Genomic DNA, 14,769 nt, shown 5'->3' on the forward strand with positions numbered 1-14,769 from the left:
ATGAATATGTATAAGGAACTGGGGAGGGATCTGTGTTTATGACAGAGGGGAACTCTATAATATAAATATGTATAAGGAACTGGGGAGGGGTCTGTGTGTATGACAGAGGGGAACTCTATAATAAAAATCCGTATATAAGGAACTGGGGAGGGGTCTGTGTGTATGACAGAGGGGAACTCTATAATAAAAATCTGTATATAAGGAACTGGGGAGGGGTCTGTGTGTATGACAGAGGGGAACTCTATAATAAAAATCTGTATATAAGGAACTGGGGAGGGGTCTGTGTGTATGACAGAGGGGAACTCTATAATAAAAATCTGTATATAAGGAACTGGGGAGGGGTCTGTGTGTATGACAGAGGGGAACTCTATAATAAAAAATCTGTATATAAGGAACTGGGGAGGGGTCTGTGTGTATGACAGAGGGGAACTCTATAATATAAATCTGTATGTAAGGAACTGGGGGGGGGTCTGTGTGTATGACAGAGGGGAACTCTATAATATAAATATGTATAAGGAACTGGGGAGGGGTCTGTGTTTATGACAGAGGGGAACTCTATAATATAAATATGTATAAGGAACTGGGGAGGGGTCTGTGTGTATGACAGAGGGGAACTCTATAATAAAAATCCGTATATAAGGAACTGGGGAGGGGTCTGTGTGTATGACAGAGGGGAACTCTATAATAAAAATCTGTATATAAGGAACTGGGGAGGGGTCTGTGTGTATGACAGAGGGGAACTCTATAATAAAAATCTGTATATAAGGAACTGGGGAGGGGTCTGTGTGTATGACAGAGGGGAACTCTATAATATAAATCTGTATATAAGGAACTGGGGAGGGGTCTGTGTGTATGACAGAGGGGAACTCTATAATAAAAAATCTATATATAAGGAACTGGGGAGGGGTCTGTGTGTATGACAGAGGGGAACTCTATAATATAAATCTGTATGTAAGGAACTGGGGGGGGGGTCTGTGTGTATGACAGAGGGGAACTCTATAATATAAATATGTATAAGGAACTGGGGAGGGGTCTGTGTGTATGACAGAGGGGAACTCTATAATAAAAATCTGTATATAAGGAACTGGGGAGGGGTCTGTGTGTATGACAGAGGGGAACTCTATAATAAAAATCTGTATATAAGGAACTGGGGAGGGGTCTGTGTGTATGACAGAGGGGAACTCTATAATAAAATTCTGTATATAAGGAACTGGGGAGGGGTCTGTGTTTATGACAGAGGGGAACTCTATAATAAAAATCTGTATATAAGGAACTGGGGAGGGGTCTGTGTGTATGACAGAGGGGAACTCTATAATATAAATATGTATAAGGAACTGGGGAGGGGTCTGTGTGTATGACAGAGGGGAACTCTATAATAAAATTCTGTATATAAGGAACTGCGGAGGGGTCTGTGTGTATGACAGAGGGGAACTCTATAATAAAAATCTGTATATAAGGAACTGGGGAGGGGTCTGTGTGTATGACAGAAGGGAACTCTATAATAAAATTCTGTATATAAGAAACTGGGGAGGGGTCTGTGTGTATGACAGAGGGGAACTCTATAATAAAATTCTGTATATAAGGAACTGGGGAGGGGTCTGTATGTATGACAGAGGGGAACTCTATAATAAAATTCTGTATATAAGGAAATGGGGAGGGGTCTGTGTGTATGACAGAGGGGAACTCTATAATAAAATTCTGTATATAAGGAACTGGGGAGGGGTCTGTGTGTATGACAGAGGGGAACTCTATAATAAAATTCTGTATATAATGAACTGGGGAGGGGTCTGTGTGTATGACAGAGGGGAACTCTATAATAAAAATCTGTATATAAGGAACTGGGGAAGGGTCTGTATGTATGACAGAGGGGAACTCTATAATAAAAATCTGTATATAAGGAACTGGGGAGGGGTCTGTGTGTATGACAGAGGGGAACTCTATAATAAAATTCTGTATATAAGGAACTGGGGAGGGGTCTGTGTTTATGATAGAGGGAACCTATATAATATAAATCTGTATATAAGGAACTGGGGAGGGGTCTGTGACAGAGGGAACCTCTATAATATATATCTGTATATAAGGTACTGGGGAGGGTCAGTGTGTGTTTGTGTGTGAGACAGAGGGAACCTCTCTATAATATTATTTATCTGTATATTAGGTACTGGGGAGAGGCTGTGTGTGTGTGAGACAGAGGGAACCTCTCTATAATATTATTTATCTGTATATTAGGTACTGGGGAGGGGCTGTGTGTGTGTGAGACAGAGGGAACCTCTCTATAATATTATATATCTGTATATAAGGTACTGGGGAGGGGTCAGTGTGTGTGTGAGACAGAGGGAACCTCTCTATAATAGTATATATCTGTATATAAGGTAATGGTGAGGGGTCAGTGTGTATGACAGAGGGAACCTATCTATAATAGTATATATCTGTATATAAGGTACTGGGGAGGGGTCAGTGTGTGTGTGAGACAGAGGGAACCTCTCTATAATAGTATATATCTGTATATAAGGTACTGGGGAGGGGATGTGTGTGTGTGAGACAGAGGGAACCTCTCTATAATAGTATATATCTGTATATAAGGTACTGGGGAGGGGTCAGTGTGTGTGTGATACAGAGGGAACCTCTCTATAATAGTATATATCTGTATATAAGGTACCTGGGAGGGGCTGTGTGTGAGGCATAGGGAACCTCTTACATTATGTTACATTTTTATTAATTAGGTTTTGGCGGGCGTTAGACCTCTCTATAGTACTGTATATCTCTACATGAGATGCTATAGGTGGGGAGCAGCAATGTTCTACTGGGAGCTAGCTGATCATGTTGGGTGAGCCAATAATAAGAGGCATATACTGTATGTGCATCCACCAATCTTCAGCTAAATCCAAGTGTAGTCCAGTGTTGCTCCTGAACCTACCCAGGTATGCTTTTCAACAAATGATAGGAAGTGAATTAAGCAACTTAGATAATAGAAGTAAATTGTATTGAATGGTGTTTAAAATTGTATGTTTAATTTGATTCATTAAAGGGACAGTAAAGTCATAATGAGACATTCATGATTTAGACAAAGCATAACATTTTAAACAACTTTTCAATTTACTTCTATTATTTAATTTGCTTCCTTCTCTTACTATCCATTGCTGAAAGGTCTAGGTAAGCTCAGGAGCAGCAAAGAACCTAGGTTCTAGCTGCTAATTGGTGGCTGCATATATACACAGATTGTCATTAGCTCACCCATGTGTTAAGTTAGAAACCAGTAATGCATTGCTTCTCCTTCAACAAATGATACCAAGAGAATGAAGCAAATTTGATAATAGAAGTGAACTGGAAAGTTGTTTAAAATTATATGTTCTACCTAAATCATTCAAGAATTGTTTTGGATTTCATGTTCCTTTAACGTTTAATTTTGACTTTACTCTCCCTTTAAAATGGATTTCTCTAAACCTGCCCTGGTTTCAGTGAAAATTGAGATATTTTTATCTTTATTTAGTATAGACGCATAGTTATAGGATCATGAAATATACAAATACAAATGAATGATTTTGACCTCTTTAACTGCCAGTAACAAGTGATTTTACCCCCTTGTCTGCCCCTCATTACTTTCTGCTCCATACTGTAGTGCATATAGGCATGGGGATTATTATTTTTTTCTTGTCATATTTACAATATTTAGTTCTTATTAAAAATATTCAAGAAAAAAATTGTCCCTTTATATGGCAATTAAAAAAATGGCGGGGGAGGGGCATATGAGGTGGGTGGGGCAATGGAGGTGGGAGGGGCACATGAGATGGTGGGGCAATAGGGTGGAGGAGAGGCAGAGGTGGTGGGGGAGGGGCAGAGGTGGTGGGGGAGGGGCATATGAGGTGGGCGGGGCAAGGAGGTGGGAGGGGCACATGAGATGGGGGGGCAATAGGGTGGAGGAGGGGCAGAGGTGGTAGGTAGGTGGAGTAAAGACGGGGTGGGGGGCCCTGCCACACTTTTGCCCGGGGGCCCTGGTTGATCTCAGTCCGCCCCTGCTGATCTGACATTTTCAGTAGAGCTGAGAGCTGTTATACCTACGTCAGTGTTTTTTTAAAAGGTATAAATACAGTCAGTTCTGTAATGGTCAGGGATATTGCTGTAGCTCTTGCAAGAGAATAAAACAAACCATGGAACTTCCTTTCACTAAACAACAAACATATATTGATGAATTTAATTCAAATGATTATTATGATACGTATTATGCACCAGGAAAAGGATTGTTGATTGAAGAATGGATGGAATTTGCATTAAGAAAACTTCATGAGACATTTACTTCAGGTAAATTACTAAATGATGGTGAGCTGCATAGTTACAGGTGATTTAGTTTAATAAGACTGTATGCAGACATTCTTAAATTAGACAGTAGCATTCTGTGAATGCTAATAATCTCATGTTTATTGTTATATGTACAGCTATAAATGTTATTTTATGTACAAATTATTATTATTATTCTTTAATATTTTACATATAAAATTATTTATTTTATAGTTTGAAGAAACCACAGATTGTTTTTTTCATTGTATTGGCTGCAGAACCTAAATAGTTTTTAATTTTTTTATATTTTAGCTAAACAAAATGTTTTTTTTATAGATTTGGTATTTTGTTTAAAGAAAGAGAAGTTGATTAAAACAAAAATATACATTTTTAATTATTATTATTATTATTATTAATATTATCGTTTATATATAAAGCGCCAACATTTTACGCAGCACTATCTAAAAATACATTACAGTCATAAGGGTACAATAAAATAAAAACTTACACTAAGACCTTATGTAAGACTACACAATGTACATTACTACACTTAACACTGAAAATAAAAGGAGGGGATAACACTGAACTTGAGCAGAATCAGTTGTACCTGCACTTTGTATAAAAGTGAGCTACGATTAGAAAGGCTCTCAAGCTTATATTATAATATCATTTTAGGCATAAATGAATAGCATATATAAATATTAGTCAATCCAAAGGCACAGGCACTCGATGGTCTTTAAATAAAAAATTAATTTATTAAGTCAAGTTAAAAAAGAGACATAACGTTTCGGCACATTGCTGTGCCTTTGTCAAATGTCAAACAGGTACAACAGGTAACCTTGGTTTTAGGTAACCTGCTGTACCTGTTTGACAGTTGACAAAGGCACAGCAATGTGCCGAAACGTTATGTCTCTTTTTTTATCTTGACTCAATAAATGAATTTTTTATTTAAAGACCATCGAGTGCCTGTGCCTTTGGATTGACTTGGATACTCTTTTGAAGTGCACCGTGGCATTTCACATATATGTGAGATTGTGCTGTCCTTTTTGGGATTTTTTATATATATATAAATATGTGTGTGTGTGTGTGTTTGTAGCAATACATATAATGTATATACTATATTATTCTGATATCAGTCTAGCTACAAATACAATGTACAGTGCTGCATTTCAAATCCCTTTTATAAGTATATTGCAGTACACAGTGGTTTTATCACCATACTTTGTGTGCACAAGTGTCTGACACAAAAACAGCCTCATTCCTGACGCAGGTTTTTTGTGTTTTCTTTTCTTTTTATAAATTTAGTTTTGTTTTTAAAGGGACAAGAATATCAAAATTAAACTTTCATGATTCCAACAGAATATATATGTTTAAAAAAAAATCCTGAGAGCATACTGAGGTAGGTGCATGTGTCTTGTGCACTATATAACACTGTTACTAACTTTACTAACTGCATTATATAGCACAAGACACTTGAAATTTTAATTTTGATTTCTCTCTCCATTGCTCCATGTAGCCAATCAGATACTGCATCAGTTGAGCAGTACAAAGTTTTACCTCGTGCAGGTAGCTTCCATGTGCCATTGTGCAGAGGCGTAACTAGAAACCACAGGGCCCAGGTGCAAGAATCTAAGAAGGCCCCGCCTACCCCCACCAAAAAAAAAAATATGAATTTTATACATATCTTTTATTTTTTTCTTACATTTAACACACACAAAAAATGTGAATCAGATTACATGTCTGCAAAAGGAGGTACCCTGTGCCCACAGTCTGTGAGATGGTCTGACCCCTATTACTGTATATAGTGGCACTGTTTAACCCACCAGTATTGTATATAGTGAGTTAGTGACACCGTCTGTAATCTGCCGGTGTGATGGCTGGCCTGACCCTACCCACCCCAGTACTTTATAAAGTGACCACAGTAGTCTGTGACATGGTCCAGCCTCCCCCCCCCCCGTACTGTATATAGTGGTACTGTATAGTGACACCGTTTAACCCCCCCCCCATGCTGTAGTAACAAGGTCTGTAATTTGCTGGTTTCACAAACATACACACACACACACACATACATGCACACACAGTCACATACAAACACACACATGCATAAATACACACACAGTCACATACACACACACAGATAAACACCAATGGGTAAAACAGAAACACTGACCCCTGTAGTCAGAGACACTAGTGAAGCATCATGTCACACTCACATGATATCAGTGCAGGCAGTTGCAGGTTTTTTTAAGCTGGGCCCCCACCCTCAGGGGCCCAGTCGCAGTTGCGAACCTCTGCACCCCCTGTAGTTCCGCCCCCTGTCATTGTGTCTTATGATATGATAGCTTTATTTTTTAACTGTTTCATACAGTTAGTTACCTTGAAATCTAAAAAGTCACACAATACAACCAACATGTGATATGACACAGGTAACAGGCTGGACAGCTCATTAATAGTTTTGTTTTGCACTTTTTGGGCAATATATGTCATGAAAGGAAAAGTGAATAAATTGTATATTAACAAACACTGAGCTGTTATCTCACAGTGATTATTAATTGCCTATATCTCATAATGTCTATAAACATGAGTAACATTTAATCATGGAGTCAACTTTATTCTGTAACTGTTTTGCATGAGATATCAGCTATATTTTTAGGAATCAAAATGCTTCTTGTATTTTTTGGACCAAAAAAGTATTCAAGAGGTATTTTGGGAGCTGAAAAATATAATTGTTAAAAATCTATATATAACTTTATTATTAAATACATTATATTATAAATTCAATATAGGAACAAAAGTATGTGGGTGTTCTTTAGTTAACACGTTGGGGGTAGGTTTAGTTGAGCTAGCCTTGGGTCAGTCCGTGTTCGTAATGTTTTGACCTCCACCGGTTTCTTATTCGGCTCTTTCGGCTGTCAAAAGCTGGGCCCCTTACAGGTGGGAGTGATATTTTGCTCTAGCGGCGAGAGGTTGCGGCCTAATTTGAAGCTTTGGGGTGGAGTGATTGGTCAGGCTGGAGGAAAGGCGACGTCACTAGGTCCGAGCCTAGGGTGCCTTTTCCTCGCAGGTAGGCAGGCCAGGAGAACTCCTCCTAACCCCCTTGGCTAACATCTGATGGGGCGGAGTCATCCGGGGGACTCCGTCATATCCTAAAACAAATTTGGGCCTCTACCAATGTAGGAGTTATTGTTAGGGACTCATGCATGCCAAGCATATTTGCATATGCTGTCGGTTACCGAGTAATCTCCTAGGGTAACCATTCACACTAGTTATTTAAACAATAAACGCAACCTGTTGGTCTTCCTCCATCTCTGATGTCATGTCCATTATTTTGGGGAATTGATGGGGGGGGTAATAAAGTACTGAGTATAGTTTGAGTTATTCACTGGTATCCCGGAGAAGGCTATTCAGTCCTTATGTATTTGTATTTTACAAGGTGGAGTTGAAGGTGACACACTGATTGACATTGGTTCTGGGCCGACCATTTACCAACTCCTGTCAGCATGTGAAGTGTTTAAGAACATAATTATATCTGACTTCCTTCCTCAAAACCTCATGGAAATCCACAAATGGTTAAAGAAAGATCCAGGGGCATTTGATTGGTCTTTAGCTGTCAAATCGGTTTGTGAGATGGAAAAGAACAGGTAAATAAAAATAGACCTTTTCTTAATGTATTTAATTGTTAGGAAAACATATACAATACTTTAGTCCCCTGTAAGGAACATAACTGTGAATTCTTCAGTGTAATTGTCCAGTGACCAATGAGAAGACATGATAGTGTCACCAGTTACCTGATACTATTGTCACTGAACACGTGTCTACTGATACACAGACACGTTCTCTGATGTAACAACTATAAACACATTAAAGTGAATTATGTATTAAACGGATTAAGCACATTATAACATATAAAGTATCCACTCTCACTGCCTGATAAGGGAGTTTCTGTGAATGTGGATCACTCTTTATTTGGTGTTTTTTGTCTTATGTAAATATGTCTGTGCAACATTCCTAGCTTTGCTTTTGTTTAAAAAGATACTGAACCCAATTTTTTTCTTTCATGATTCAGATAGCGCATGCAATTTTAAGCAACTTTCTAATTTACTCCTATTATCAATTTTTCTTTATTCTCTTGCTATCTTTATTTGAAAAATCAGGAATGTAAGCATAGGAGCCAGCTCATTTTTGGTTTAGCACCTTGGATAGCGCTTGCTGATTGGTGGCTACATTTAGACACCAATCAACAAGTGCTACCCAGGTGCTGAACCAAACAAGGGCCCAGCTTGTGAGCTTTACATTTCTGCTTTTTCAAATATAGATACAAAGAGAAAGAAAAATTGATAATAGGAGTAAATCAGAAAGTTGCTTAAAATTGCATGCTCTATCTGAATCATGAAAGAAAATATTGAGTTCAGCAAACCTTTAACGATTCTTGCTGGGCACTGATTAATAAATACAAGTCAAGTAAACCATAATTAATTTGATTGATGAAATGTAAACTTGCTAATCCTCCCTGAGTTTTGCTGAACACACAACAGGAAATTAGCACAATTTGATATTTAAATGTGTATACATTGTGTGATCGTGTGAGATGTCAAAAAGTACCTCTGCAATCTATTCATATTCACTTTACCACTTTCTAAGTTATGCTTCACAGATGCTTCAAAAAAGATTTTGTGTCTGATGATCAAAACTTCTCCAGCTTGGAGAGAAATTATAGTGCAGACTTCACAGGGGCTGAGTATACTGAGTTTTCTAAGAAAAAAAATGTGGAACATGGAAGAGAGATGACAGCATCTTCCGGTAGAAAGACTCTCTAAAATACATAATCTCACAGATCAAAGTAAAGTTAATAGGGAACACCTGACATTGACATAAAGTCTCAGTTTGCAGCAAATACAAATTATACTGAAATGTTTTCACTATATTTTAAGCACATTTGCCTCTAGTTTAGTTTACATTACTTTTCTATCAGTTAAATAAGTGTATTTTGCAAGCTTCACCTGCAAACAGCTGGCTAGATTCATCAGTGAGACTTGCTCATGTAAAATTCTTAGGGAATATCATGAGAATTGTGATTTAGATATAGACATACCCTGGGAACTCCACTGTTTAGCCCAGGGAACTCCCCTGTCCCACTTTCTAAAACTGTCAGTTTTATTTGACATAGAACAAATATAAAGTGCAATATAATTTGTAAAAGATACACAGAAATATAAAAAGTATGACCATAAATACACTTTTGTATACTAAATCTAAATGCATTAAAATACAAAATAGAAAGTTCTAAGCTTAAATGTAATAAAACTTAAAAGACAAAAACTGAAGTATAAAGTAATATAAAATACAAAGCACAAAGGGCCAGATTTATCAAAGTCCAGTGGACAGGAGCATACATCTCTGCCACTGTCTGCCCAACATCACATCCCCGAATTTATAATTGCACACTAAGGCTAGTGTGCAACGTCGCCTCCTCCTGTCAATCTCCCCATTCTGAAAAACTCCCCATTCTAAAAAGTCTAGGTGGTTTGAGATACGCCAAATACCAGGTGGCAAATTGGGTTAACAAGCAGTGGTCTGATGATCCTTTAATAAATCAGGCCCAAAGTGTAAATGTAACAAAACTCTCATATCATGCAGTTCTCTATTGCACTGGGCTTGTCTATGCAGGGAACGCCCCATAAAGAAGTATAGCAAAATCTGCCAGTCTAGAATCTTGTAAGGGATCTCACAGTGCCGGGGGATTATTTTATATCATCTCATCTGAGAGGAGAGCTTTTTATCATCAGGACCTTAGTAAATCAGCTAAATAGTATAGAAACTAAAGCTGGACAGGCTGGTGTGGTCAATGAAGGCTGAAAATGTCAAGAGACATGTTAGTAAAATTTGACAGTACTATATTCTATCAAGTTTTTTTATCTGAATTTGGATAGATATATAGATAGATACAGAGAAAAAGATAGCTGTTACTAGATAAGTTTATACTTTTAGGAAATACCGGGCAGACTTGCTGGGCCTATGACTCTTATTTGCCGTCAATATCTATGTTTCTAAGTTTCTACAGAAATAAAAGGACAATTGAGCATATTTAATGTCTGTTTCTTTATTACAGTAACAACTGTCAGAAAAAGGAAGAGACGCTCAGACAAACGGTGAAACAAGTGCTACAATGTGATGCACTAAAGAAAGACCCTTTAGAGCCTCATGTTGTGCCGCCAGTCGACTGTCTGCTCAGCTGTCTGTGTTTGGAAGCTGCGTGTAAAGATCTAGAGACCTTCTACAGTGCCCTGAAGAACCTGAGGACCCTGATAAAACCTGGGGGTCATATAGTACTTCTGAGTGTGCTAAATGCTACATTTTACTATGTTGGTAACAAGACGTTTTCAAGCCTGTGTGTGACAAAAGAGGACCTAGAAAAAGCTCTTATAGAAACTGGGTACCAAATTGAGAAGATAGAAGTGGCATCACAATTAGGTCAGGAGGACAAGGACTTTAGTAATTATGACAGTCATTATTATGTTCATGCTCGTAAACCACATGACTCTTAAAGGGGCATTGTACTAATTTATGTTTCTTTGTTGAATTATAAGTGAGTATTTCACTATACTGTATATACATAAATTGTTTATACTGTGTTTGTTATTAAACATTTCACCCCAAAACCGCAACCTCTTTATCACTGGGACTCTATGGGACTATGGCTGCTATGGAGATGCCAGATTGTCTGGAGGGGCTGGAATAGCGGAGATCTTGGGATCAGATAAGGCTCTGAATGTGTATATAAGCAGTGTGTGTTTTACAATAAAGTCTGTTCTTGTTTCACCTGAATACTGGTCTTGTCTTGTTATTTGGGTGGGCAGGACCCTTTGGCGGAGCTACCCAGTCGGGGTAGCCGGTATCTGTCACAGGGGGCTGTCAAAAGAGGATTAGATACAATCTAACCACAGGGGTTTAAAGTATATTAATATAACCATGTTGGTTATGCAAAACTGGGAATTGGGTAATAAAGGGATTATCTATCTTTTTAAACAATAAAAAAATTTGAGTTGACTGTCCCTTTAATGATTCTTCCTGTTTCTTTATCAGTCTAAACAGCTGTAAATTATGTAACTTGTTTTACACATTTCATTGAGGCACTTTCATATGGATTATATAACAAATAGTTTAATATCTCTTAACTTTTTACTTATAAAAAAGTGCAACATTTATTGTTTATACAACAGGTAATATATTATATATCTGTGTTAAAAGTGCCTTCTGGTGATTAATAAATCATGTTATATTAAAAAAACAATATATTTTTTATTGCTTTGATAAAACCATCGGCACATCACACAGTTATATTTACTGAGCTATGAACAATACTTCCCGAAACATTTAACCTACAAAAAAGAAAACAATACAATATCATATAATATTTATATGGTGCAATTACTATCACCTAGATTACAAGTTTTGTGTTCCGGTTTTAACGCAACACAGTTAAAACCGGAACACAGCCATTATGAGTCTTGTCTGTATAGCTGTACTGCAAGAATTTTAGCCTGTTATGCAACATCAATCCTGCACTCAAAAAAATGACGTTTTTGCATGGGATTTCAATAGCGCTGAGACCAGTAGTTATGAGTTTCTCGCAACAAAACTGTTACACAAAACTCATAACTAAAGTGTTACAAAGTACACTAACACCCATATACTACCTATTGACCCCTAAACCGAGGCCCTCCCGCTTCACAAACACTATATTAAACCAATTAACCTCTAATCTGCCGCTCCCAACATCGCTTCCACTAAATAAAGTTATTAACCCCTAAACCTCTGACCTCCCACATCACCGCCACTAAATAAACCTATTAACCCCTAAACCTAACAACCCCCTAACTTTATATTAAAATTACAATATCCCTATCTTAAAATAAATAAAAAACATAATTTATGTAAGAACTTACCTGATAAATTAATTTCTTTCATATTGGCAAGACTCCATGAGCTAGTGACGTATGGGATATACAATCCTACCAGGAGGGGCAAAGTTTCCCAAACCTCAAAATGCCTATAAATACACCCCTCACTACACCTACAATTTAGCTTAACGAATAGCAAAGTAGTGGGGTGATAAAAAAAGGAGTAAAAAGCATCAAGAAAGGATTTTGGAAATAATTGTGCTTTATACAAAAAATCATAACCACCATAAAAAAAGGTGGGCCTCATGAACTCTTGCCAATATGAAAGAAATTAATTTATCAGGTAAGTTCTTACATCACTTATGTTTTCTTTCATGTAATTGGCAAGAGTCCATGAGCTAGTGACGTATGGGATATCAATACCCAAGATGTGGAACTCCACGCAAGAGTCACTAGAGAGGGAGGGATAAAATAAAAAAACAGCCATTTTCCACTGAAAAAATTATCCACAACCCAAATAATAAGTTTATTCTTTTAAGACAAGACATCAGTAGAAGAATCAAACTGAAACAGCTGCCTGAAGAACTTTTCTACCAAAAACTGCTTCTGAAGAAGCAAATACATCAAAATAGTAGAATTTAGTAAATGTATGCAAAGAAGACCAAGTTGCTGCTTTGCAAATCTGATCAACTGAAGCTTCATTCTTAAAAGCCCACGAACTGGAGACTGAGCTAGTAGAATGAGCTGTAATTCTCTGAGGCGGGGTCTTACCCGACTCCAAATAAGCTGAATGAATCAAAAGCTTTAACCAAGAAGCCAAGGAAATAGCAGAAGTCTTCTGACCTATACTAGGACCCGAAAATATAACAAATAGACTAGAAGTCTTCCTGAAATCTTTAGTAGCTTCAACATAATATTTCAAAGCTCGCCTCTTACCACATCCAAAGAATGTATGGATCTTTCCATAGAATTCTTAGGATTGGGACACAAGGAAGGGACAACAATTTCTCTACTAATGTTGCTAGAATTCACAACTTTAGGCAAAAATTTAAATGAAGTCCACAAAACCACCTTATCCTGATGAAAAATCAGAAAAGGAGATTCACAAGAAAGAGCAGATAGCTCAGAAACTCTTCTAGCAGAAGAGATGGCCAAAAGGAACAACACTTTCCAAGAAAGTAGTTTAATGTCCAAAGAATGCATAGGCTCAAATGGAGGAGCCTGTAACTCCTTCAAAACCAAATTAAGACTCCAAGGAGGAGAAATTGATTTAATGACGGGCTTAATACGAACTAAAGCCTGTACAAAACAGTGAATATCAGGAAGTTTAGAAATCTTTCTATGAAATAAAACAGAAAGGGCAGAGATTTGTCCCTTCAGTGAACTTGTAGACAAACCCTTATCCAAACCATCCTGAAGAAACTGTAGAATTCTAGGAATTCTGAAAGAATGCCAAGAAAATTTATGAGAAGAACACCAAGAAATGTAGGTCTTCCAAACTCGATAATAAATCTTCTTAGAGACAGATTTACAAGCTTGTAACATAGTATTAATTACTGAGTCAGAGAAACCTCTATGACTTAGTACTAAGCGTTCAATTTCCATACCTTCAAATTTAATGATTTGAGATCCTGATGGAAAAACGGACCTTGAGACAGAAGGTCCAGCCTTAACGGAAGTGGCCAAAGTTGGCAACTGGACATCCGAACAAGATCTGCATACCAAAACCTGTGTGGCCACGCTGGAGCCACCAGCAACACAAACAATTGTTCCATGATGATTTTGGATATCACTCTTGGAAAAAGAACTAGAGACTGAGCTAGTAGAATGAGCTGTAATTCTCTGAGGCGGGGTCTTACCCGACTCCAAATAAGCTGAATGAATCAAAAGCTTTAACCAAGAAGCCAAGGAAATAGCAGAAGCCTTCTGACCTATCCTAGGACCCAAAAATATAACAAATAGACTAGAAGTCTTCCTGAAATATTTAGTAGCTTCAACATAATATTTCAAAGCTCGCCTCTTACCACATCCAAAGAATGTATGGATCTTTCCATAGAATTCTTAGGATTGGGACACAAGGAAGGGACAACAATTTCTCTACTAATGTTGCTAGAATTCACAACTTTAGGCAAAAATTTAAATGAAGTCCACAAAACCACCTTATCCTGATGAAAAATCAGAAAAGGAGATTCACAAGAAAGAGCAGATAGCTCAGAAACTCTTCTAGCAGAAGAGATGGCCAAAAGGAACAACACTTTCCAAGAAAGTAGTTTAATGTCCAAATAATGCATAGGCTCAAATGGAGGAGCCTGTAACCCCTTCAAAACCAAATTAAGACTCCAAGGAGGAGAAATTGATTTAATGACGGGCTTAATACGAACTAAAGCCTGTACAAAACAGTGAATATCAGGAAGTTTAGAAATCTTTCTATGAAATAAAACAGAAAGGGCAGAGATTTGTCCCTTCAGTGAACTTGTAGACAAACCCTTATCCAAACCATCCTGAAGAAACTGTAGAATTCTAGGAATTCTGAAAGAATGCCAAGAAAATTTATGAGAAGAACACCAAGAAATGTAGGTCTTCCAAACTCGAT

General features: G+C 37.5%; 1 protein-coding gene across 1 annotated transcript; it reads left to right on the plus strand.

The window, feature by feature from the left end:
* The first annotated feature begins 4,063 nt into the window (after positions 1 to 4,063).
* Positions 4,064 to 11,100, plus strand: LOC128637971 (nicotinamide N-methyltransferase-like). Its single transcript, XM_053689856.1, has 3 exons — positions 4,064 to 4,299; positions 7,709 to 7,916; positions 10,385 to 11,100. The coding sequence occupies exons 1-3, from the start codon at positions 4,149 to 4,151 to the stop codon at positions 10,818 to 10,820; spliced, it is 795 nt and encodes a 264-aa protein (XP_053545831.1). The 5' UTR covers positions 4,064 to 4,148; the 3' UTR covers positions 10,821 to 11,100.
* The last annotated feature ends 3,669 nt before the right edge of the window (positions 11,101 to 14,769 follow it).

This window comes from Bombina bombina, chromosome 8 (genome assembly GCF_027579735.1).
Source record: "Bombina bombina isolate aBomBom1 chromosome 8, aBomBom1.pri, whole genome shotgun sequence".
Lineage (NCBI taxonomy): Eukaryota > Metazoa > Chordata > Amphibia > Anura > Bombinatoridae > Bombina > Bombina bombina.

Coding starts and splice junctions, on each gene's coding strand:
- LOC128637971 (XM_053689856.1), top strand. CDS start 4,149: ATGGAACTTCCTTTCACTAAACAACAAACATATATTGATGAATTTAAT. Junction 4,300..7,708: donor TCATGAGACATTTACTTCAG/GTAAATTACTAA, acceptor GTATTTTACAAG/GTGGAGTTGAAGGTGACACA. Junction 7,917..10,384: donor TGTGAGATGGAAAAGAACAG/GTAAATAAAAAT, acceptor TCTTTATTACAG/TAACAACTGTCAGAAAAAGG.